Genomic DNA, 27,025 nt, shown 5'->3' on the forward strand with positions numbered 1-27,025 from the left:
TATTAACATTTGCTCTTCAAAAGAAAATGAAAAGAAAAGCTACAGACTGGAAGAAAATATCTGCAAAACAAATCTCACTCTAGAATTTAAAACTCTCACAATTCAATAACAGTAGTTTAAACAACCCAATTTTTTAAAAAATGGGTAAGAGACATTTACTCCAAGAAAACATATAAATGGCAAATAAGTACAAGAAAACATCTCAACATCAACTTACTAGACAAATGCAATTTAAAACTACAATGAGGGGAAGCAGATGTGGCTCAAGCGATTGAGCTCCCACCTACACTACAAGGGAGGTCCCAGGTTCGGTCCCTGGTGCCTCTTAGAGAGGAAGAGCAAGATGGTGAGCTGACACGACAGGCAGGTGCAATAAACTGACACAAGAAGAGATATGAGGAAAACATAATGAGAAACACAACAAAGTAGGGAGTGGAGGTGGCTCAGGCATTTGGGCACTTCCCTCCCACATCAGAGGCATGAGGTTTGGTTCCTGGTGCCTATTAAAAAGAAGACCAGGCGGTGGACTTGGCCCAGTGGTTAGGGCATCCGTCTACCACATGGGAGGTCTGTGGTTCAAACCCTGGGCCTCCCTGACCTGTGTGCAGCTGGCCCATGCGCAGTGCTGATGCACGCAAGGAGTGCCGTGCCACGCAGGGGTGTCCCCCACATAGGGGAGCCCCATGCGCAAGGAGCGCGCCCCCTAAGGAGAGCCGCCCAGCGCGAAAGAAAGTGCAGCCTGCCCAGGAATGGTGCTGCACACACGGAGAGTTGACACAAGATGATGCAACAAAAAGAAACACAGATTCCCTTGCCGCTGACAACAACAGAAGCAGACAAAGAAGATGCAGCAAATAGACACAGAGAACAGACAACTGGGGTGGGGGGGGGAGAGAGAAATAAATAAATAAATCTTTAAAAAGAAGACCAGTACACAACAAATAGAGCAAATGCAAACAGCAAGAGGGTGGGGAGAAATAAATTTTAAAATCTTTTTTAAAAATTACAATGAGATACCACTAGACATCTATTAGAACAGGGGTTATTAACCTTTTTTGTTCCATGGACCCCTGTGCCAGTCAGGTGAAAACCACAAACTCCTTACTAAGTCCACACTATACCACATATTATTTAATAAATATATCTTACCTGCACCAACACATCCCCACAAGAATAAAGTTTCTTTGAATTTCAATTCAAGCCCATGGACCCCTGGTTAAGAATCCCTGCATTAGAATCAACTGGAACTCTCCTACATCGCTGGTGGTAATTTAAAATATCAACCACTTTGATAAATAGTTTGGCAGTTTCTTTAAAAAGTTAAACACACCTCTAGCATATTACCCAACCATTCCACTTCTAGGTACTTACCCAGGAGAAGTGGGAAACATATGTCCACACAAAGACTTGTTATGATTGTACACAGTATTTTATTTACAATGGCCCAAACAACCCAAATGTTCAACAGAAGAATGAATAAACAAGCTGTGGAATATCCATACAACAGAATACTATTCAGTGGTTAAAAAAAAAAAAAAAAAGAATATGGATGAATCACAAAATAAGCATACTGACTAGAAGCCAGAACAACAAAAAAATGATTGTATTTATACACTATTCTAGAAAATGGAAACTAATCTCTAGGGACAGAAAGCAGATTATTGATTGCCTAGGGACAGAACGAGGTGGGGAAGGAGGGAAGCAAAGTTTTAAGAGTAAAAGATAGGTTCCTTATTATCTTGATTGTGATGGTGGCTCCCCAGGTTACACTTCATATTTAAAGTGTTTATTATACACCACTTATACATTAATAAAGTGGGGAAAAATTTTTAAACAAGGCAAAATGCTGTGCTTTTTTCCTGATTGCAGTACAGTACTTTTTGATTTTTCTTAAATAATATAGAAACAATATGTTAGGCTACAACTACAAGTAAATCATATTTTTGTACATTTTCCCACTACCTTGTAAGTATTTTCAAAATGCTCTATCATCATTCTTGAGTAATTTTAATTGGCAATAGATGCTAACATTTTAGCTGTAAATTTAATATCAATATCATTACCATTATACACACCCCATAAATTATAAGGTGTATCTCTTCTTCAAAAACAATCCATTAAACCACGGTTTCACCAAGGCATTAAGTGGTTTTCCTGACTATTGAAGAGATCACAAATCTGGCCTCCATTTACACTGTAAAATAATCTCATGTAATTTTTGGGTCACTATGCTACTTTCCATGTTCCATAAAGTACTGTATTGATAATCCTACTCATCTTCCTAATCTTGACACCAGTATACGATCTCAAAGATTCCATGTCTAGCTCAAGATAAGAAAGGGGAAAAGAACACCCCCCCCCCAAAAAAAAAGAAGAGCCAGCCTGAGTTTACCCAAAGGTCAATTACCTAGTTGGTTCTTTCCTGTTTCATGTCATCCATATGTTTCCACAGGGAGCGGAAGAGTTCCTTTCACTATACTTCAGTCCTGAGTCTTGAGAAGCCAGAAGTAAAGGACAATGAGTAAATCAATTTTTATCTGCCAGAAGACCCTGTGGGGGGACGGGCATGGTGGAAAGATGAGGAGGATTTGAAGCTAAAGATTTTTAAAAATTCTGAGGTTAGATGAAGAAGTTCTAAATCATACAAGACAAATGGAAATTGGCTACTAACTGCATTCATAACTCTTCTGTTGCTTTCAGCAGTAAAGCAGAAGTAGAGGAAGTCAAACAGGCCTTGTTATCTCTAATTCTCATTACAGCCAGTGGCAACAATTAAGTATGTGCTCGTTGATATACAGTAAAAATTCCACAACTTTATGCAAATATTTTCCTAAACTGAGGGTCAAAGTATATTCTCAGGAACAGAACTACAAAAAGTCTGATTTATCTACATACTACAGATATTCTGAATCTAAAGAATAATGCATGAGTTCAAAAAACTATTCTTTAAAGAAAAGCTAAAATGACAAGAAAACCATTTTTAAAATGTCCAAGATACGTTTGAAGGGTGTTTCCACTTCATTGCGCTATTATGAAGAAGTCACCAAATAAAAATTACTTAATTTCACTTTTTAAACTAGACAGCTGAATAAGAGTTACAAACAAAACTCATTTTTATATGTAACTATAGAATGGATTAGGAAAAGATAATTTGTATCTCTTACTTGAAAAGATCATTAAACTGAAAACAAAAACAAACTTCCAGTGACAGCAAAACAAACCTAACAAGCATATTTTAAAGTTATACTGGTCACCAAGAAAACAAAGCAATATATCCTTATGCCAATTTTCTGTGACCACTGTTACGAGGATAATAAAGTTGATTATAAAACATCTTTCAAAACCATAGAATGATCACAATGATTTGTTAAGTAACCATTAATTTAACTATTAAGTCTAATGTTAAACGAAGCATGTTTCCCCATCTAGGAATCAACCCACTCACTGGGCACTAAATCTACTCACTTTTATATAGGACATTTCCTGCTTGTGGAAATTTTTTTAAAACTAGCTTTTTAGATTACAAGTTTAGGAATCAGTTCTGCAATTCAGTATTAACAGCGATTTTTATTGAGTTTATTTATTCTGAAAGTTTGTGCTTTAATAAGTAAGCTTATTAATGGCTAATAGATTTATGCAAAATGCAAAAAAATCTTTTTACCAAAACATTGTGAAACTCATTTGTTTTGTCCAAGAGTTTTGAAAATACTAATAATTCAAAGGGTTAATTTATAAAACAGGACAGTTAAAAAGGAAAGATCATCTGAAAAACAGAGAAAATTCCATTATCTAAATTATCAATCAGTTCAAAAACTGCTCTAGCTCTCTTAATGCAAATCAATTAGAAGACAATTACAACCTTTCTGGACTAGTCAACTGCAAACATTTCTAAGAAAAATACTTCATGCTCTCAATAATTTTGATCCACACCTTTCCCCTCAAACAATATTCTGAATCTAGACCACTCTCATTGCTCTACTTTATAAACCTTTCAAGATAACTGTTTATAAAACCTTAAGCCAGCAAACACAGCAGATAAGAATTAAGATAAGAAAGGCATTCTTTCGGAGTCCTCCTGAGAGATCACCTACAGCAACAGGCACTGCTTCAGGAATATTCTATTTTGCAATCAATTGTCTCAGCTTTGGGCAGAAAAGCAGGTATGAACTTGAAAGGGACATAACCAAAAGAATATCTTTAGAGTAACGACAGGGACTACGCGAAGAGTAAAAGAGATACTAAAGAGGAAGTAAACTAGTGTGGCAATATAGCAAGTCAATTACCAAGCTTTTTTTTTAATGGACATATACATTTAGAGAGAGAGAACCAATGTATGACAAAATTATTTTTAAAAGAAAACAGATTTCAAGCAACAGGTAGAATGGACTGCACTCTAAAAGGTGCATTGATGAATACAGAAGCATTACAGTAAGAGAATTCACTCTGAAGATTTAATATAATAAATGTTGTGGTCTCTGTCCCTAAGGGTTTCACAATGTAGTTAGGACAATAAACATGCACAAGAGGTCTTGCAGTACAAAATAAGTGCTATAGAACAGACATGCACAAAGCGCTTCAATGATCACAAGAAAAGAACCAAGGAAGGCTTAAGGCTTCCCAAAAGTGTTGACATCAGCTGGGTGGCCTTGCAGTGAAAGTTGGGAATATACAGGTAGCAGTTAAGAGACAGGAATATACAGGTAGCAGTAAGAGATAGAAGTCTTCAGGCAATGCACACAGTGTACATGGCAGGCAGCATGGTAACATGAAAGAACATGTCAGAAAACACTAAGCAGTTTGACTAGAAGGTGCATGATAGAAAGTGGCAGAGATGGGGCTTGTAATGCAGGACAGAGTTGTCTACGGAGAGACTTGCATGTTACCTTAAGGAAATACAGCAATACCTCCTAGGGCAACAAGACAGAAAGTAAGGTTTTTAAGGAGATGAGCTGCATGATCTATTAGTTTTTTAGAGATACCTGAAAGCACCACAAAAGGCCAGAATCTGCAAACCGGCAATGTGTCCAGGTACAGGTCTGGGCTACAACGGGGGGCAACTAAGTTCATACCAAAATTAAAAATGAAATACTGAAGACCTAAGTTGATACAGTAGCATCCAGGAATATAGGAAAAATAAACAAATAGGATTTGGTATCCAACTGAATGCTATGGGTCTCTAAATTACCATCTATAGATTCACTGGTTCTGTAGATGGTAATGCCATTATCAGGCTAAATGGAACAAGAGGCATTCATGGGAAGGTGAAAAAGGTCAGTGTTCAAGTGCAACTCTGCTATGTGAACAGGCATTCATGGGAAGGTGGAAAAGATCAGAATTCAAGTGCAACTCTGCTATGTGGTGAACTTAGACTAGGAACACAAACTCTAAGCCTCATTTCCCTATCCATAAAATAGGGATATAAATCATAGCCTTGTAATGATTAAATGAGACAATGAATGAAATTTTAATATAGTACCCCTGATGTATGCTAAATGCCCATCAAATGTTGGTTCTTATCAGCATTATTAGGTTGGAAACAAGACTGCTGATGAAGCCTTTGATGGACTATGCCCCATTGTTCTGCTGTTTGGTGTTACCCAATAAACCAAGCTCCTTCAGGGTCTGTGTTACGTATAACACATCAACTAGCACACTCAATAAACAATTGTTCAATAATTGCTATGAAGGAAAATGTCCAACATACAACTGTTCTATTAGAACCAAGTCTTGCCTTGGGATATGACTCAAGTATTAACTATTTCAGTAATAAAAATACTGGTTAAAAAAGATGCACTGGAGTCATTCTTTTAATGAAATGATACACCAAACAATGGTGTACTAAATAAGAACACCCCTAGGGCTATAGCACACCTGTCTGTACTAAACAAACACTCATCTTCCACACAGGTGTTTTGATGTGAAGCCCTAATCTCAGAGATTCCCAAAAAGAAAGATTAACTAGATTTAGTTTTTTAGTCTGCACTGAGTTTCATCTCTTAGAAAGGGGAAAATAGGGACAAGGATTTGTTAACCCATAAATGAAAGATTTCAAGATTTTAAAAATCAACTATTAAATAAGAAACCAGTTGGAGCTGGCCATGCGCAGCGCTGATGCGCGCAAGGAGTGCCGTGCCACGCAAGGGTGTCCCCCGCGTGGGGGAGCCTCACGCGCAAGGAGTGCACCCGTGAGGAGAGCCGCCCAGCGTGAAAAGAAAGAGCAGCCTGCCCAGGAATGGCGCCGCCCACACTTCCCGTGCCGCTGACGACAACAGAAGCGGACAAAGAAACAAGACGCAGCAAACAGACACCAAGAACAGACAACCTGTGGGGGGGGGGGGGGGATTAAATAAATAAATAAATAAATCTTTTAAAAAAAAAAATAAATAAATAAATAAGAAACCAGTTAATCTACACATAAACTCGATAATGGGGGGAGGGAACACTTTCCTACTTAGAGATCCTGAACTATATAAATATAATGGGGAAGGGGTGGTTACAAATATATTATTTTCTATATATATTCAGACAAGCAATTTAGAATTATGATATTTAAGTCATCTTATTATGAACTGCCCAGACTGACATAAATCCCAGTAGTTTAGAACTAGAAGAGACAAAGAAGTCTAGTTCTGTGAATTTCAAATTTTAATTACACCAGATTTAAATCCCAAGCTAGCATATACATTTGTACATACAAGTCATGTCTTACAATAATGTATTTTTAAAAGCTCTTATTCACAATGTAACTGCAGCAACTGCATACATTTAAAACTTTAAGAAAACCTAGGCAGTGAGAACTTTTCCTTCCAAAACAAAAACCTTTGAAAAACTCCCAAAAGATAGCCATGTTCTACAATTCTAACCACTAAAAAAAAGAAAAACAAACAAAAAACACTAATGAGGATTTCACGTTTGAGTTTCTCCAAGATCAAAAATAATGGGTTCTTTGAGTAAGATTTATAGTCCTATCTAACTTATAGTTCTCACTCTAAGTGAGGACAGAAAGTTGTCATTGTTAGCAAATCAGGATGACCCAAGGAAAAAAATCTGAAAAGGGAGAGAAATAACGAGACAATACTCCACTTAACCCACCTACAAATCCCTATCATCACTCCTGACCTGAGCATCAAGATTTAATTCAAAAAAAAAGATTTAATACCCCTTCCCACAAAAACACTTCAATGGTGCACATTAGAAGTACTTGCCAAAATGAGCTGATAGTTTACAGTCACACATGTCCCACAAAGTACCCAAAAAAAAAAACTGGATGTCTTGTGGCTTACTCAATATTTTCTTAATGGAGGAACAAATGAAAAACAAAGCCAGTAATGTATACAGTGAAAGCAGAATCTACATATTAGAAGTCAGAGACTCAATACCTAATGATATGCACCATCTGACTCTGCCCAGGAGACTAGTGCACCACTGCCTTGGAATAGTCATGCAAAAACTCACTGCCGGGAAGAGGAGGTGGCTCAACTGAATGAGCTCCCACCTACCATATGGGAGGCCCTGGGAAGGCAAGCTGACCTGCACCTGCGGAGAGCTGGCGCAGCAAGACGACACAACAAAGGGTGACAAGCAGACAGAAGAATGCGCAGCAAATGGACAAAGAGCAGACAGCAAGCAAGCGGCAAGGGAGGGATAAATAAATAAATCTTAAAAAAAACAACACTGCCTCTCATCAGTGATTTTAATGGTGGCATGCAATGTTCTTTCAATGAATGGTTTCATCTTCTGAATAAGCAACTACCATCAATTCAAAGAACCTGACTTTAAAGGTAGTAAGCATACACAGCATAGCCTCAGCTCACGTTTAGAGGTTATTTAACCAAGGGAGCAGGATGAGAAATATACAACTTTATAAAAAGAAACACCACAAAAAAACACAAACTAAAATCACAATCTATATAGGCTTATGTTAACTTTTTACATTATAATATTATTGCCATCCTCTAACAGAAAGAATGCAGTTAAGGGGAGAGAAATAAATAAAATAAATCTTTGAAAAAAAACCACACTTTGGTACCATTTAAATGTCTATTTCATTAAGTCACCTATTTCTTCTACTCTATTAACTGGATTATGAAATCAAATACACTAGTTTTCTGAGACTCAGCTTCAACTGTGAAAGTTAGAATCACAACTATCTCTCAAGATTGCTTTAAGTAAGTACACTGAGAAAATTAGATATCATCCTAAGACCTACAGTCTAAATGTTCAAGAACCTGGTGCAATATTTTCATGAGTGTTCAAGTATTTGTTCATTCATTCATTAACATTTTAAGTTAGGCCTAAGGTTTCAATTCTGGAAAGTGAGGGTTATTTCATGTATTATTTAGATATTTACTAGTAATATTAAGAAATGTGTCATGCCTTTAGAATAATTAATCATTCAATCCAATATACAAATCTACTGGAACATTAATAGCAGTTCTATATTATATTTGTATGTATGCATACGTACATACATATACATACATATAATAGCAGTTATATTTTTTACACTATGTATTCCTTACAATTGAAAAACTATAAGCACAGGTTCAAGTAACATGCCCAAGGTCACAAAGGTTAGCCAAGGGCAGAACTGGTGGTACTCAACCCTATATCTGACACCAAAACCTTGACTCTTTACTACTCTCCAAAACAGTAGCCACTAGCCATGTGACTACTGAGCACCTAAAATATTGTGTCTCATTTGAGATATGCTGTAAGTGTAAAATGCACATGAGATTTCAAAGACTTCATACAAAAAAAAATGTAAAATATCTCACTATCATTTTATAGAACACATGTTGAAATTATAGTAATTTTGGATATAATGGGTTAAATAAAATGCTCTTAAAATTAATTTCACCTGTTGCATTTTACTTTCTTACTTTAGCTACTAGAAAATTTAAAATTACATGTGACTTGCAATATATTTATATGCAACAGTGCTGATCTAGATCATACAGCATATTTTATAATACAAAGAGCATAAAACAATTTTAAACTCAAAACACAACCATGTTTTAGAGAATACAATCGTATACTTTCCCATCTTAACTAATAGCTGTTTTAATATTGTTAGTGTAAGCAATAAAACAAAATCTTAAGTTCCTATAATGTAAAAGAATAGTTTCAGTTGAATTTCAATCTTCAAGAATTACATATATTTTTTAAAATTTTCTATAATGAAAAATGTTTTACTCCAACTACAAAAGTGATACAGGTTTACCCAGACAGACACTATAATAAGCCCCATAAAGACTCCATCATCCCACAGAGTTAATGTTTTTGTCAGCCATTCCTCAAGGTATATACATTAGGATGAATCATACCTAGGTGATATCATGAAGTTTATCACTTTGTAACATGCTTTCTGTGTATTTACTAGATTATTAATATTTTCCTCTATCACCACATATTCTTGTAAAGCATTTTTAAAGCTTTTTATTCTGAAATAATTATACATTTTTGCAGGAGGTTGCAAAGATAGTACACAGAGGCCCCATGCAATCTTCACCCACTTTCACTGCTAAGGTTAAATCTTCTTAATCATAGTACAGTATCAACCAGGAAATGACAGTGGTACAATGATCTATGCCATTTTATCACATGTGTAGATTCCTATAACCATCACCACAATCAAGATAACAGATCTATTTCAACACCACAAAGACCTCCCTCATGCTACTCCTTTAGAGTAGCACCCACCCCACCCTAACCCCCACCCCTACCCTATCTATTCTCCATCTCTATCATTTTGTCATTTCAAGAATGTTGGGTTGTATGGTTAGGTATATAGTTTTATATGAAACTGCCGAACTATTTTTCAGAGTGGTTGTACCACTTACAAGCAATTTACATTCCTACCAGTGATATATGTGCAATCTCAAAACATTCTAAATTCCTAAAACATTCCATCATGGCTATCCCATAATTTTTAACATTCTTTATTGATCCCTAATTTATGTAATTTTCAATTTTTTGTTATAGTAAATAACAACTCAATTAATATACTTACATAGAAATGTTTATGTGCAGGTCACAAAATTCCTCTAAGTTATATTGCTGTGTCACAGGATACAAATACTTCAAAGGCATTTTGATACCAAATGCCAAACTGTTCTCCAGAAAATTTAAATCAACTTACAAAACCAATAATGTTCTCTGAGAACATCCATTTCCTGGTCTCACTAATACTGTTTTAATCTATAATTAAACAATTGTTTGACCTGATGTCAAACAATGTTATTTTATATTTATCTGATAAATAGAAAGGATATATATATATATATATATATATATATCTCCATTTACTGATTTAATTTTTATTATTTCATGAAATACATGTTCATGTTCTTTGACTTTTTACTGGAATGTTGACTTACTGATTATAACACATCTTTACTTATGACAAAGATTAGTTCTACTTCTATTAGATATGATGCAAAGAAATAGGATTTTTAATAAATAATGCCTGAAAACCCAATCCAATCATCAGCAATGCAAAATAATACCTGATTTTAGAATATAAAAAGATAGAAATTGGGTTGATATGGTCCCAATTTATAAATATTCTTATACTTAGCACCATATTTTAATTCATTAAACAGTTGCCTCCGATGCCAAATCTACATAAAAGTATGATTCCTAGAATGTCAATTGCTTACTTCTCTTAAATTCATTCTGAAAGGCATAATTTTTCCATAACCCAACAATCAAAAACTATCTTCAACTTCATTAGATCTGGCTGGCTTCTTTTTAGGAGAATTTAAGGGCATCTTACCTAGTGGCCCTCAACGTGTGCTCCCCAGACCACCAGCATCAACATTTTCAAAGAGCTTGTTAGAAATGCAGATTCTCAGCCTAGAACCTCTGAACATGAAACTCTGGGAGACCCAGGAATCTAATCTATGTTTTAACAAGCCTTCCAGGTGATTCTGATGCAGGTTGATAGAATCATTAAATCTCAAGGACTTTTGGCAAAGTTGATTCTGCTATGGATGTTTAAATATTCAATGACATAATTTGGTTCTCCCCAAAATGAAAGCAATCCAGAAAAGAAAAAATGGATTTTAAAACTTTATTTTCTACTAATAGGAACTCTAAAACCAGGACACCTTTCCCTTAGAAGAGTCCATAGTGAACCATATAAACCAACACACCAGGATACGTATCTTTGAAGTTAGAGAGACAGTCTGCTTCATATCACATACAAACTGATTTTCCCCCACAAGGAATTACCACTTACATAATTTTGAAAATTCAATGAAATAGCGTATTAAAACATGGTACATGGAGAAAACTACAATTACTCAAATTTTTGTGAATAAATTGCTCAAAAAAAACTCCACTAATTCTGGGTGGCAATATCATGAATGACCTTTTTTTTCTTTTTAATAAAGATGTATTACCTTCATAATTAGAATAAAGAACGAAGTAAACAAATATAAAAGAAAACACAGAGGGGTGCAGATGTAGATCAAGTGGTTGAATATCTGTTTTCCATGCCTGCTTTCCAAGTAGTAGGGTCCCAGGTTCAATCCCTGGTACCTCCTAAAAACAAACAAAAAAAAACAACTCTCACTGGGGAGCAGATGTTGCTCGGTGGTTGAGTGCCTGCTTCCCATGTATGAAGTCCTGGGTTCAAGACCCAGTACCTCCTTTAAAAAACACACACACATACACACAATGTATTCTTAGATTTTGCTAATCTTCACTGGTATTCTTTTTTTCCTTTATCCATACAATAAATGTATAAAAATAATATGCTTATGTCAAATAATAATATGCCAGCTGCTGGAATGATATCAGATACAATTAAATACAGCTCCCACCTGCCAGGAGCTTATTACAGTTCAAAATTAGAAATGAGCACATCAGGAGTATTAAACCATTAACAAAAATGGTTTACTAAACTGTAGTAGGTATTTTCTATCTACCTAGTAAGTTTCCCTCACCCTGTAGATGAGAGAGGCTTACTCAATGAGAAAACAATGAATGGTCCAGGGACCGGACAAGTGACCAGGACCCTGATTCCTGCAGTTCTTTGTTTGATTCCTTGAGTTCAGATAGCAACCTCTTTAATGGCCATAAGGACCAATAATTCCTTTGTTTTTGTTTGTTTGGGTTTAAGGCAGTTGGAGTTGGATCTTTATTTCTTGAAAACCTGAATATTTTTGTAGACACTTTGGATGATACTTAAAAGCTTTTAGTTTTGTGAACGAATAAAGAAAAACGTAAATAAACCTCATAACCCACTGTATTAGGAAATTTGACCTGTTCTTAGAAAGCAGTTACCAGGTTTGTTTTCTTCTTAACCACCATGCCCTTTATGTGTTGTAAGACCCAATACAGATGAAACTGACATCATACAACATCCTTAATTTCCTGTCCCTTCTAAAGGTCAAAGTTTCTTCTTAAATTGTATTGCTAATGCTCTTAAATTGTAAAGAAAGCTTTAAACAAGCTTTAAGTGGATACTTTTATTATTTGCCAGTAGTTCCGCCAGTAGTTCCTTCCCCCAACACCATAGGATAATTTAAACAGATTTTCTAAATTGGCAGAGGGAGGAAAGGAGTGGAAGTAATACATAATCCTATTGAAAATAAAAAAACTTACCTGTTTACCATATGATTTCAACTATTCATGAACAACAGTTTATCTACATTTCCTATAGTAAGAATTCATTTTGGCATCTGTGTCAACCACTGCATGACAGTGAAATAATAGGTAAATAAATGAAGTGAATGAGTCAACTTAGACATAATTAATCCAAATTACTCAAATGAATGGTAATATACACCATGTACAAGGTATAGCTATCAAGTTGTGGTATAACTTACACAATAAACAGCCTAACCTTGCAAACAAAACTCAGAATGCTTTGTAACTATTTTTAAACTGGCTTTAGGTGCCAGTTTACAACACACATCTAGGTTGCTAATCACAACTTACTTTTTGACTCCTCAAAATTGGTGTTGTACAAAATGACCGATTCCCTGCTTTATTCACCAGTTTTCAATGTGACTTTTACCTTATGAAAGCTCCAAAATGCACAACCAAAAAGGGTAAGAACTGTCACAGTTAATGTCATTCAGGTAGGTATACCAACGCTCTGAAGCTCAAAACCATTCCAGGAAGTACTTTAAGTGTACTGCCTACTGCCTCCAAGTTCTGTGTTTAAATTCTAACACTTCAGAAAACAAAACCAGAAAAACAGGAACACTACCTTTAAGGTCACACTATACAAAGACAACTTATTTATTCCCTAATCCAGTAACATTAGACACTCAGGACATGAGTCCTAATGAGAGAATATTTTATTAGAATTCTTAACTGGAATCATTTTAAAACTCCAACGGAAACTTCTCCAGTCTTCATTTATTCTATATACATTTACGAACCCCTACCAAGTGTCACCACTATAACAACATGGAAAATAAAGCTCTGAAAACACAGGTCCTGTCTTCAAAAACTTGACAACATAACAGAGACAGATAGATATACATAATGGTGGAGGGGGGTGCAATATGGAAAGGCTTGCTGAACTGACTTAAGGACAAACAGGAGTCAGCCAGGACACAAAAGGAAGGAAAAGCATTTCAAGAGAAAACCCAGAAGAAAAGCACATATAAAGACATGGAAGTGAGATATCATGGTTCTTGCCTGGAAAACCCCAAACAGTTTGGTATGAAAAACACACATGGTGGGTGTGGAGGGCAGATGGGGTGTGTAGCTGGCTGCTTGCAGAAACACAAAAGAGAGACACAGAAAAAGACTAAATCAAAGGCCTTTGTTATGCTTCAAGAGATTTAGATTTTCTTCCAAAAGCAATGAGAATCATGATAATTTTAAGCAGAAATGAGACATGTGACATGCCTACTTTTTCATTTTAAAAAGCACTGATAGAATGAATGGGGATCGTGATGTCAACAGAATAGGTAAGTGAGATGAAATGGGCAAATTCCTAGAAACACACAAATTACCTAAACTGACTCAAGAAGAAATAGAAGACCTCAACAGACCAATAACAAAAGACTGAAACAGTAATCAAAAACCTCTCAAAGAAAAGTCCAGGGCCAGATGGCTTCACTGAATTTTACCATACATTCAAAGAATTAACACTTTAACACTAATCCTGTGCAACTCTTCCAAAGAACTGAAGAGGAGGGTACATTCCTACTTCATTCTATGAGGCCAGCATTGCCCTAATACCAAAGCCAGATAAAGATATCACAAGAAAAGAAAATGAAAGACCAATATTCCTTATGAATATAGATGCAAAAATGCTCAACAAAATACTAACAAACCAAATCAAACAGCACATTAAAAGGATTATACACCACTATCAGGTAGGATTTATCCCAGGAATGCAAGGATGATTCAGCATAAGAAAATCAATCGTTGCAACATACCAATTAATAGGAGGAGGGGGGAAAAAAAAACACATGATCATCTCAATAGACACAGAAAAGGCACTTGACAAAACATAGCACCCTTTCTTGAAAAAAAAAAAAAATTCCAGAAAACGAGGTACTGAAGGAAACTTCCTCAAAATGATAAAGGGCAAATATATAGCAAACCAATAGCTAACATAATATTCAACAGTGAGACTGAAAGCTTCTCCCCAAAGATTAGGAACAAGACAAAGATGCCCACTATAACCACTGCTATTCAACATTGGAGTTAAATTCTAGCCTCGGCAATCTGGCAAGAACAACAAATAAAAGGCATGCAACCTTGAATGGAAGAGGTAAAACTGTCCTTATTCTCAGGTGATATGATCTTCTATATAGAAAATTCCGAAGACTCTCCAAGAAAGCTACTAGAGCAATAAAGAACTCAGCAAAGGGGCCGGGCACAAGATCAACAGACAAAAATCTGTTGAACAATCTGAAAAGGAAATCAAGAAAACAATTTCATTTACAACAATCACCAAAAGAATCAAATATCTAGGCATATCTAGGCATAAATTTAACCAAGGATGTAAAGGACTTTCATAGGGAAAACTACAAAACATCAAAACCTAAAGCAAGAGAAGGACATTCCATGTTCGTGGTCTGGAAGATTAACAATTGTTGTCTTTACTACCCAAAGCAATTTAGAGAGTCAGTGCAATCCCAATCAAAATCCCAATCAGAATCCCAACCATTTCTTCACAGAAATGGAGAAGCATATAATCAAATTTATATAGAAGGGCAAGGAGTCCTGAATAATCAAAAACATTTTCAAGATTTCAAGAAGGAAAAAAAAAAGAGAGAGAGGAGAGGGAGAGAGAGACAGAGAGGGGGGAAGAGAGAGGGACAGAGAGGGAGAAAAGAAAAAGTTGGAGGCCAATACAACAAAATTCAGAGTTCAGAATAAACCCTGACATCTATAGCCAATTGACAAGGGTACATACCAAGTCCATTCAATGGGGACTGAATAGTCTCTTCAACAAATGGTGCTGAAGAAACTGGAGAGCCACATGCAAAAAAATTAATGTAGACCTCTATTTCACATCACATACAAAAATTAACTCAATTCCATCAACAACCTAAATAGAAGTACAAAACCTTTAAACTCCTGAAAGAAAACATAGGGGAATATCTTCAGGATCTTGTGTTAGGCAACAAATTCTTAAGACTTTATACCAGAAGCACAAATAACAAAAGAAAAATGAGATAAACTGAAACTCATCAAAATGTAAAACTTTTGATCATCAAGGGACATTATCAAGAAAGTAAAAAGACAACCAACAAAACGGGGGAAAATATTTGGAAATCATCTATCTGAAAGGATTCAATATCTAGAATATATAAATAACGCTTACAATTCAATAGCAAAAAGACAAATAAGCCAATTAAAAAGTGGGTCAAGGATTTGACAGGCATTTCTCCAAATAAGATATACAAATGGGCAATAAATAAGCACATAAAAAGATGCTCAGCATTAGCCATTAGGGAAATGCAAATCAAAGTCACGAGATACCATACCACATCCACTAGATGGCTTTTTTAAAACCGGAATGTAACAAATGTTGGTGAAATGCAGAAAATAGGAAGCCTCTTATAATACTGATGGGAATGTAAAATGGCACAGCCACTGTGGAAAAGTTTGTCAGTTCCTCAGAAAGTTAGGAATAGAAATACCATATGACCCGGCAATCCCACTTCTACTTATACACCCAAATGCATTAGAAGCAGGGAGTCAGATATCTGTACACCAATATTCACAGCAGCATTATTCACAATTGCCAAGGTGGATTCAACCCAAATGTCCACAAATGAAAAGGCAGTCTATACATACAAAGGAGTATTACTGAGCCATAAAAAATAACATCAACACATGCTATGACATGAACCTTGAAGACATCATGTTGTGTGAAATAAACCAGACACAAAAGGACAAATACTGTATGTGTGAAATAACTAGAGTATGCATATTAAAAGAGAAAGTAGATTACAGGGTACCAGGGGCAGGTGTGGAATGGGGAGTTAATGCTTAATAAGTACAGAGTTTCTGACCCAGGTGATGGAAAAGTTTTGGAAATAGATGGTGGTATACATGAAAGTATACTTTATATAGTATATTGTATACATGAAAGTGTTTAAAATGGGAATGTGATTTTGTATATGTTAACAAAGTGAAAATTTTTTTTTTAATCTCTTAGCCTACTAGACAAAGCCATCAACCAGGAATCATAAAGGTCCCAGTTTAAATCACACAGACTCAATGAGACCTTTACTGATGAACCCCAATAAGATGTGTTACCTCCTCTGAATGGCACTATCATTTCTACCATGTACTCATTCATCCCATGCCTTCTTGTTCACATCACTGGGTGCTTTACATTACTAGCTATATTTTTAAGTCTTTTCAACAAGTTTAAGCTCCTTGAAAGCAGGAACCTTCCATTTATTTAGCCAATGCCTTGAAATATAATGAGAGGCATAAGTTTACTTCTTATATATTCTAGAAAGTTTCACAACCGAATTTTATTCCTTTCATAGAATGATACTACTGCTGGGAGGAGAAAAGCCATGTACAGCTGAAAAGAGGTTTTATCTCTAAAATGTGTAAGGGTCTGCATGCAAAAAGCCAATACAGACCCAGGATAAAAGAGCAATAGTAAAATAAACAAGAACTACAAACAACATGGATGAATCTCACAAACATAACACTGAAAGACGTCAGACCCAGAAGTCAGGATAGTGGTTTCTCCAGGAGAGGAAGCAGGTGGCAGTGACTGGAAGAGTACACAAGGGGCTTCCTGGGTTCTAGATGGTTCTGTTTCTTAATCTGGGTGCTGGTGACACAGGTGTTCTCACACTTTATGAAAATTCATCAAGCCTTAAATTTATGATTTTTGCTCTTCTCTGTGTGTTACAGTTCAGTAGAAGGTTTGCATAAAAATAAAATAGTGAGAGAATGAGAGAGAGAATGAGATAGAGAGAGAGAGAAGGGGGAGTAGTATAGAGAATTAGTAGAGAAGGGGCAGTATAGGGAGCATAAAAGAAGATGCCATAAAGAGAAAATCCAATGGTGATGGGGCAAAAGAGAAAATGAGAGCCAGAAAGACTGTAAAGTGTATTCACTCGAGTCATTTAGAGATCCACTATTATTTTAAGCAGTAATGAACTGAAATAGTGCTAATAATACTAATATTTTAGTAAACTACAGCTACTTAGAAGTAGAATTCACATGTTTATTAATCTTGGAATTTCTTCAGCACCTACACATAGCAATAAATGTATGCCAAATAAGTATTACAAAAGTGAGTCCATTCATATAACCTCCCATTCTAATGACTGACAAAATACACTGGCAAGTTAGGTAGCCTGGGTTTGGTCTGTGACATGCAACCAAGAATTAGTAGCCTGCACACAAAGGCTCCAGCTTTAAAAACTGTCCCAACCGAATAAGCTAAATGGACACAGGTAAACCTATGAAAGCAAAAGAAAATATTTTTGAACAGAAAATAAGTTTAAAAATTTTTAAAAAGCAGCATTCCTGTGTTTCGTTAAAAGGCAAATGCAGATTCCAATGCTGTCTATAAAGCAGTCACCCAATGAAGTTCCCCTTACTTTACAGTTCCTTACATTGCTCTAATTTCTTCATAGCACTTGCAGGTAACTGAAATTATCTCGTTTTTCTGTTTACTTGTTTATTTTCTTGTCCTCTCCATAGTATTTCAAACTCCCTGAGAGCAGGAACCTTGTCTGTCTTTACACTACTGTACGCCTACAGCCCAGAGAGTTGTGCAAATAAAAACTTCTCAAATGACTATAACTACCCAGGTAATTTACTGTAAGGTCACCAGGTATACATAAGACAAGTCAGTATCAATAAATCAGTAAGTCCAAAATAATTACAAATACAAAATAAATCATTATTCTGTTTCCGGGTTAAGAGTGATCTTTAAAACCACACCAAGTTTTTGCACCAGCTTTGAGGTCAAAAAAGTTTAAGATTTGGTGATTTGGAAGACAGATAATTTTTTAAATGTATATTACAGAGAATTTCTGTAAAAGACAGATACTACAATCAAACCAACAAGATCTAAGGAGCAATACCAGTGTGGTGGATTACTAGCAAGTAGGGGAAAGAGGTCTGGCTTTTCACCAGTATAGGTACCTCCGCTTCTTTCTGGGAGTTTCCTGTAGGAAAAACATCACAGGACAATACCCGTTTGAAGCTTCCAGCAAAGACCAAAACTTTCACATGTAACTAATTATGCTGTTTTCCCCTAAAACAAACAAAACAGTTACTTCTAAAGTATCTCATGACTATTCAAGAAATTTTGAGGGTATCTGAATGTGAAGGTGGAAAAAAGTCCAAAATTACAAATGCAAAAAATCAGGGAGTTCCTGATTTTCTGAACAAGGAAAATATTTCACATGTAAGAAAACAGCCTCTTTAGCCTTTCAATTCAGTGTCCTGAGTATCCACTGTTTTTAAAGATAGTTATTTCTACACATTATTTTAATATACATATAAAGTAATCTCATTTTCACTTGTCTGTAAACACTCTAAAAACAGTAAACTTTCCAGAGGGATTAAATAAACATGATTTCAACCCAACACCATGATAAATCTGGAGTTGAATATCAGAAAAGCTCTAAATCTGTGATAATGATCCAAAGTAAAATTTTCTAAGTTTTCAAGCAAATTTGATTTAAGGAATAGCTGAAGGTCAAAATGGACCACTGGTATCAAAAAACACTAACCAACAAGAGTTACAGTAATGTCTCAGTAATTTGTATTTCACCATAAAGACATTATTGTATTCAGAGAAATAAGAAATTATTAAAGTAAAATATATTTGATTCACCATCAAGTGTAGAAAGTCACTCTACCCAACACCTAAGAAATTCAACTTAATAGAACAATGTTTAGATAAATTCATGCACTTGTGGGGTTTTTTCCTTTTCAGCTGGTAGCCTTTCTTGAGATTGGCAAAGCATGCAGGGAACAGTCCTTTGGCTATCAATTGAGAAAGAAATAGTGTTTCTTCCCTACCCGCATGCCACCTCACACACACACACAACTTTATTTTCAAAGAGAACCAGTATATAACTGATAATACATTTAAAATGCAGATAAATCTCTTCTGCTCCCCGTGAACTCCAAAAGCAGCCTTTTAAGCACACCCTCCTTCTCTAAGAGGCTCCTTAGGACCTAACAACCTTCCTTTCATTCTGCTCTATGTTGCTCCAAATAGAACCTAAACCTCATTCTGAATCACCTGCATGACACTATCTGTGGAATTAAATACATCTGACACACAGGGCACTGGCAGTGGAAAGTTGGCAGATTATTTCATAGAAATCAATTCCCACTATGCAGAAGAAATGGAGGGGATCCTTCTAAGTAATTCCTATAGCCAGTGTGCTCTAACATCCCATAGCACTTTTTTTTTTAATTTAAATAACACTTTATTCTCAAATACAGAGTCTGTCTCACAAGGACACTAAATGTTTCTGTTTGGCTAAGCCAGACAGTGGGTCTGCAATGTGGGGTAAAAAAAGGAGGAGGGTGGGGACAGCAGGACCCCATATGAAACAATTCGCTGTACCCCTCTCAACCTAACCAACCATTTGGTAAATGTGAGCTTATCAACTGCTCACAGGTGAGTAAAAACTGTGATAACCAGGAAATAAGATCCCCTTTGGTTGTAAATAGTACAACCAAATGTACAGATATCTTGGATTCATGTGACAAATATGACATAGAATATGCCCTCTGAAATTTCCCCATCTTAGGTTATATGGCATATATTTTATGCAACAGCACTTTATGCCTCTTTGAGCCCTTATAACTTGGATTACAGTCATGTGGGTATATGTCCTACCAACCAACTTTCAACCCACTGATGCCTTGAAAAGTATCTTTCACATTTCCTGGGAATTTTACAAATGTACTTTGGAATCATGGCAGTATTTTCTTAACCAAATCGAGGAATATCAACTTTATCTTCAAAGGGTCCAATACAGTTCTGTGTCCTACTAGAATATCACTAATTCAAAGCTGGCTTCCTTGGTTGACTGGTAGATGATGGTGACAAGAATGACAAGAAAGATGAGCAAATTCCAAAATGATTACTGGCTAGCCAACTAAGGTTGTCTGATAATACAAAACCCAGCTCAGAGCAGTAACCCAATTTCTGTGCTTTTCCAGTCAACAGGTTAGATAACCCTCAGGATGATTTGCAGACCTATTTTCATGGTGGTATTATTCACAATTGCTAAAAGATGGAAACAACCTAAGTGCATGTCAACCAATGAATGGATAAACAAAATGTAATATATACACACGATGGAATACTATTCAGCTATAAGAAGAAATGAACTGGAGAAGCACATGACAACATGGATGTACTGAGGATATTATGTTGAGTGAAAAATGTCAGCACAACAGAATGCATATTATATGGTCTCACTGACATGAACTATAGAGCGGGGGTTCTTAACCTTTTTTTCCCCATGGACTCCTTACTAAATTACACTATACAGTATTATTCAATAAATATATCACACCCACATGTTCCACAAGAATGTTTTTTCGAATTTCAATTCAAGCTCACAGACCCCTTGTTAAGAACCCCTCTTGCGGAGTATAGGTTAGGAGACAATGTGGGCTGAGAAGGGAGAGCTAATACTGAATGTATGTAGAATGTTTAATAAAGTTGGTTGTAAATACATGGTAATGGACAAACCTGATGGTAGAACTTGAGTATAACAAACACTGCTGATTTACAAATGTGATTATGCCTGAAAAGGGAAGTCTAGGGGAGGTTAATGTTAACTGAAAGACAGCTGGAGGATTAAAAAAAAAAAAAAAGCCCTCTTAAAAAAAAAATCATTTTGTCCATTTCCCAGCATCCCAAAACCAAAACAAAACAAAAACATAAGTTGTGTTTCATCAAAGTTTCTACTGCCATCAATACCAAGTCTGATTAACATTATGTAAAACATCAAAAAGTTCATATCAAACCTCTGAAGTACCAAAATAATAACAAAAGAACAGTAAACGGTATCATGGACACTGTAACAGTTAATACATTGAGACAAGATGAAAACTTGTCAAATTCACCTCTCCACAGGAAATCCATCCATAGCATAATAAAGCCAAAATGTTACGTGCATTCTAATTAATGATGATCTTTAGAAAAGAGCCAACACATCAAAATATTAACATTGGCAAGAACCACAATGATCAATGCCAGACACCAAAAAATTACACGGAGACCCTTAAAAGATAACAGGTGAGTTTCCTGTTCCTAAGTAGATTATAAAATATTTTAATTGCTTATAATTTGTTTAAAAATTGAATTATACTGTCATCTGTGGCTCTAAAGAAACTTTAATAAACATCTATGTTGCTTTTTTTTTAGAGGCACCAGGGACTGAACCCAGGACTCGTACATGGGAAGCAGGTGCTCAACTACTCCTCTAGATTGCTTTTAAAGCCAAAATCTTTCACATGCTACCAAAAAGTTGATGAGTCAGAATTTTTAAGGATATAGAAACTGAAATATATTTTATTATGAGATAATTATTCCCAGCAATTAATCAAGATATAAGTTTCTGGGTTTGGTTTAATTTTCTCTTCACCGGTAAGGTCCTCAAATTCTGAGGAGTTTCCTATTCATTTACTTGAACATCATATACGGTAATAGTCAAAGTAAAACCACAATAAAGAGGTTTGGCCTCTGAGGGATTCTACGTGTAAAAATCATTACTCATAAGTAACACACAATCACTATTGCTTTAAATAACAAATACTTTTTAAACTCTGATGCCATTTGATGGAATAATCTGTTTTAGACAGCACAACAAAATCTATTAAGTTTGTTATCTAAGCCTATTCTACAATACAAAAAATTGACATGAATCCACTCTAAAAATACTACTGAAGGGGAGATTTGGTTTTTGAGTATTTCTTATTCAAGTCTCATTACTTAAAGAGTTAGTGGACTTCACATAACTGTTTTATCACTAATTAAACCAATTAATACCAGTTATATACTTTCAGGTAGCCACCCAATCTTCTATTTAACCCCAGGTATAAATAAAGCAATAAGACCCCAACAGAACACAGTGGTTTAGTCCAAGAACAATATCCAAGTGGAACTGTGGAGTACTACTACAGTCAAAGTGGAAGGCCGCCAATTCAGTAATAACAAGGACCTGATGAAGAATTTTGGCCATCAACTCTAAGACTTAAAGGATCCACCCAAAACTCCCTCATTCTATCTTTCGCCTTTCACACAACACACCCAAACACCTGTACATTAAATGATACCAAGATCAGTTAACTTCAAATTCTACCACCACTGAAATTCCAGATACGAGTTAAGTGAAGAACTGAGAAGACGACAAAATCTGTCTTGGTGTTTTATCCAAGTATATTTAAATGTTAAATCTGTAGTCCAACTAGCTGTGATGCAAAGGCAGTTTACTACCTTCATCTCAATGAAAAGGAATTCATTTTTTTCCATCGTAATAGAGCTTAAAATAGAATTTCGATTTAGCTACTTTATATTCATTTCACCATTTTGCAAAACCATCCTCCATCACCACTCTGCATAGGGTTAAAAAATAAATTAAATAAAAATAAACCTGACAGATAAGCCTTCCAAAATATGCACTTTCCTTATCAAACCCCAACATTTATTTTCAAGTGTAAGAAAATAACAGACATTTCCAGCCCGAAACAGGGAAAGCACAATCAGCCTTACTGTATTATCACCACTAAATTTCTCAGGACAGGCAAATTAAAACCATTCTGCACATTACAAAAATTTAAGTCTAACTTCATACAATCCATACTAAAAGCAATAATTCCTCTTTTTGATCCAATACCAAAATATGCAAATAGGTACAAGCGTCGAATAAACCCAGGGTGTTTGAAATAAGATGAAACCCTGGGAAAATTCCCTCCCATAATTCCATCATTTGGTGAACATGAGGCTTTGCACCCAGGATTAAACACACACAACCAAAACACACCACTCCCCAGTCTCCAAATTCAGAAAAAGGTCGCAATCAACAAGTGGGAAAGAGGGCAAACAGTAAGGCTCACTGTCCTCTCCCCCATCTTAAAAAGTCACTTAAACGGTAACAGATCTTCAAGTACCTGGTGGAGGTGCCTTTCCTCACATCGCAGATGCTGCATTTAAAGGCTTCAGCGCTGTTTCTGAAGGTGCAGACGCTACAATCCCAAAAGCCTTCGTCTGCGGCAGGTTTCGCTTGTCTTTTTGGCCTTCGGGGGAGTGGGGGGAAGGCGAGAGAAGGGGCCGGGAGCAGGAAAGGGGGGGAGAGACAGAAAACACAGGCGCTGGTGAGCCACCGTAATTTCGCAGGCATCCACGGCTGGAAACTTCGCTCGGACGACCACCCACCCACCCTTTTCGGCGAGTGGCTATGAGACCGGGGGAGGAGACGGGGCGCCCCCACCGGCGCCCCCACCGGCACCCTGCAGCCCTGGGGCCCAGGCGGGATCCGCTCGCGCACCCGGCGGCGGCGCCCCGGGAAGGGCCGCGGCGGGCGCAGGAAGCGGGCGGACTTGTGGACTTGAGCGTGGGGCTGGGGGGGCTGGGAGGGGAGCCGCGGGCCGGATCTGGAGGGGGCGCGCAGGGGCAGCCCGAGGCCCGCGGCGGGGAGTGGGCCGTCTCCTTCCCTCTCCCCTCCCCTGCTCGCGCCCTCCCTCCCTCCCCACCTGGTTAAATCTCCCTTTGTCTGGGAGGAGTGGCGGCGGCGGAGGGCGGCTGAGGAGGAGCCGCCATGGCTGCGGCGCGCACGGCCGCCGGCCCCGAGCGGGAGCGGGAGCGACACCGCCTCCCGCCGCCACCGCCCGCCGCCGCCGCCGCCGCCTTCCCCCGCCCCCGGATCTCCATCTTAGCAGCGCCTCCCCCCGCCCCGGGTGGCTCCGGGGCCTAGTCGTCGCCGGCCCCCGCCCGCCCCCAGCCCTCCCTCCCCTTCCGCCCCCTCAGCTCGGAGCAGGTACCTGGTCGGGCTCTTCTTGTCGCCCATGGTCATGGATGGGCTGTACCCCCGCCCCCCCCAAAGCCGAAACCGGCGCCGCTCGGAGGAGAAACGCCGTCCGGAGAGTCGTCGCGGACCGGCCCCCCTCCCTCCCCCGCGCCCGCCCGCCCTCCCTCAGCCGCTGGGGCTCGAGCTCCGGCCGCCGCCGCCGCCGCCGCCGCCAGTCTCCGGACGAGACTAGTCCCCGCCAGCGCCGCCTCCGCCGAGTGACTGACGAGGGGCGGGGCCAGGCGCCGCGCGTCATGCGTCGGGCAGCCAATGGGAGGGCCGCGGCCGGCGCCGCGAGGGCGGGGGCGGGGCGCGGGGGAGGGCGGGGAGTGGCGGACGTGGGCCGGGCCGTCGGTGTGCGTGCCCGGGAGTGTGTGCGCGCGGGGGGGCGCGCGTGCCTGCCGGTGGCCCCGCGGCCCGGCGCGGCGGAGCGTGCGAGCTCGGCGGGGCGCACGTGGCCGCGCCGGGGAGCTGACAGGCGGCTTCGGGCCACGCGCGGCCGCCCTGGCGGCTATCGCGGCGACCCCAGCTCCGCAGCCGCCTGGGAGAAGTAGTTATGCGCAGTTTGCGCGCGCCGTGGGGGCTTGCTAAGGCCGGGCCGCTTGCGGTGCCTCGAGGCTTGTAATACTAGGAAGCGGGCCCGGCCTCCCCCCACGCCCTGCGGCTCCGCTGCCACGTGGTGCTTTGTATCTGTCTCTCGTGAAGCCCCTGCCTGTAGCTGATACGGCGGCCGGAACCCCCTTCCCGGGTGCTTGTCTCTGGAAGCAACTAAGGTGGAAGGGTGTGGCACAACTAAATGACCCCAAGGCCGGGCTCTGTACCTCTCTACGCAGGCTTCCCCTGGAATCCCCAGCTCCTAAAACAGGGTCTTTCCTAGGGAAGTCGCTATTCATATCCTGCTGACCACATGCCAGCAGTCTGACCTTGTGCCTCAGCAACTTGTTCTCTAAAATGGGGATAATAACCATGCTTCTAGGGTTGTTTTGAAAATTGAGAATGAAAAAAGCACGCCTGGTACCTAGGAGGGACCCAATTGTGGTATCGGGTTGGGAATTATAGCTGGGCGTGGGTTGTGCTCCATTCACCCCTCCCCCCTTCCACGTTAAAAGCTTCTTGAAGGCGAGGAACAGGTAGTACCCATCTACACTGCTCCGAGAGCTCTTGCCAAATTAACTTGAAGGTGACTCAGGACCCTTTACGATTAGGCAGTGGAGAGTCATGGTAGAGTGAGGACCCCGGAGGATGAGATAAGAGAGGTGGCTGGGCTGGAACCCTGGGTGGAGAAAGAAACAGAGGCATGGGCTGATGCTAGAAGTTGGGGGCTGGGGGTGAAGGTGTGGGGGAAAGATAAGACACAAGGGGTGTGGATAAGACAGGCAGAGGACTTTCAGCATCCATTGAGATAGTCTGGGTTTATATGCAAACACGAAGTGGGTTTGTTATCAGGACTCCTCCTTGACAGTGAAGTATGCCAGTGTAGGAGACCCCCCCCCCCCCCCCCCCCCCCCCGCAGCTCACAGAGACTGAGTCCCCAGGGAGCAGGAAGTCCTAGGATCAGTCCAGCAAGAGTGTAAAGCGGGGAGGAAATGTGTCAATGATAAGCTTGATCAGCACAGGCTGTCCTCTCCAGGCAGGCACAACCTGGAGGGGCAGGAGGAGAAGCTTTATTTAGCAAGGGTCAGCAACCCCCCAGGGCCGCTCTTGGGGGTGGGCGGCCAGGCGCATGCACACAAACCATGGCCCAGTGCCGGAAGCCTTGGCCTCTGGTGTCTGCTTTGCATGCTGCCAGGACTCTGCCCCTGGTGTAAAGGTCCTGAAAGAAAAGGGACATTAAAATATTCCAGCCAGAGGAGTGGCATCTGGGGAGGGAAACCTGGTAGCTGGAGGTCACAGGTATTGGGAAGGAGACTGACATTATTATCATCATCATTGTTATTTATATAGCATGAAATGTACAGATCTTCAGTGTACAACTTGGTGAACTTTTGTATATGTCTAGGTTCTTTTAACCACCATCCAGATGAAGATATTCAACATTTTCATCCCCCTAGAGAGTTTACCACCCACCTCCCCCACACATAGGTTACCACTATTTCAACTTCTGTCACCAAAGATGAGTTTTGCCTGTGCAAGAACATCATACACATGAATCATACAGTATGTATACTCTTGTGTCCCCTGGCTTCTTTTGCTCAAGATAATATTTTTGCTTTTCATCCATGTTGTTGCCTATGTCAGTAGTTTCATTTTTGTATGCTTAAATGTGTAGAATTTCTCTGCAAATGCACCACAATTTATCCATAGGAAACACTGTTTTTAGAATGCCCTTTTGTACCCTTTGTCTTGTATTACCTTTTTAAAAAAGTTTTAAAAAACTGATTAACAACAACCCAAAAAAAAAAAAAAAAAAACTCCAGAAAAGAGAACTAGTTTCTAGGAACTTATCAAGCCCATACATCACCATGTGGTTGTAACTTGTAGAGGCTCTAATTTCCTTCAGTTGTTGGAGGTATGTA

The 27,025-nt window shown here is 38.8% G+C and overlaps 1 protein-coding gene across 1 annotated transcript in view; it reads right to left on the reverse strand.

The window, feature by feature from the left end:
• The window catches only part of RYBP (RING1 and YY1 binding protein), an 88,050-nt gene extending 63,414 nt beyond the window's left edge, over positions 1–24,636 (reverse strand). The window contains exons 1-2 of the mRNA XM_058288494.2: positions 24,484–24,636; positions 23,614–23,739 (exon numbers count right to left, since the gene is read on the reverse strand). Of these exons, the coding sequence (XP_058144477.1) occupies positions 23,614–23,739; positions 24,484–24,515 (158 nt within the window). The 5' untranslated portion in view covers positions 24,516–24,636. The remainder of the gene's footprint in view (positions 1–23,613; positions 23,740–24,483) is intronic.
• Positions 24,637–27,025: the final 2,389 nt, after the last annotated feature.

Source organism: Dasypus novemcinctus, chromosome 26 (genome assembly GCF_030445035.2).
Source record: "Dasypus novemcinctus isolate mDasNov1 chromosome 26, mDasNov1.1.hap2, whole genome shotgun sequence".
In the NCBI taxonomy this organism is placed as follows: Eukaryota; Metazoa; Chordata; class Mammalia; order Cingulata; family Dasypodidae; genus Dasypus; species Dasypus novemcinctus.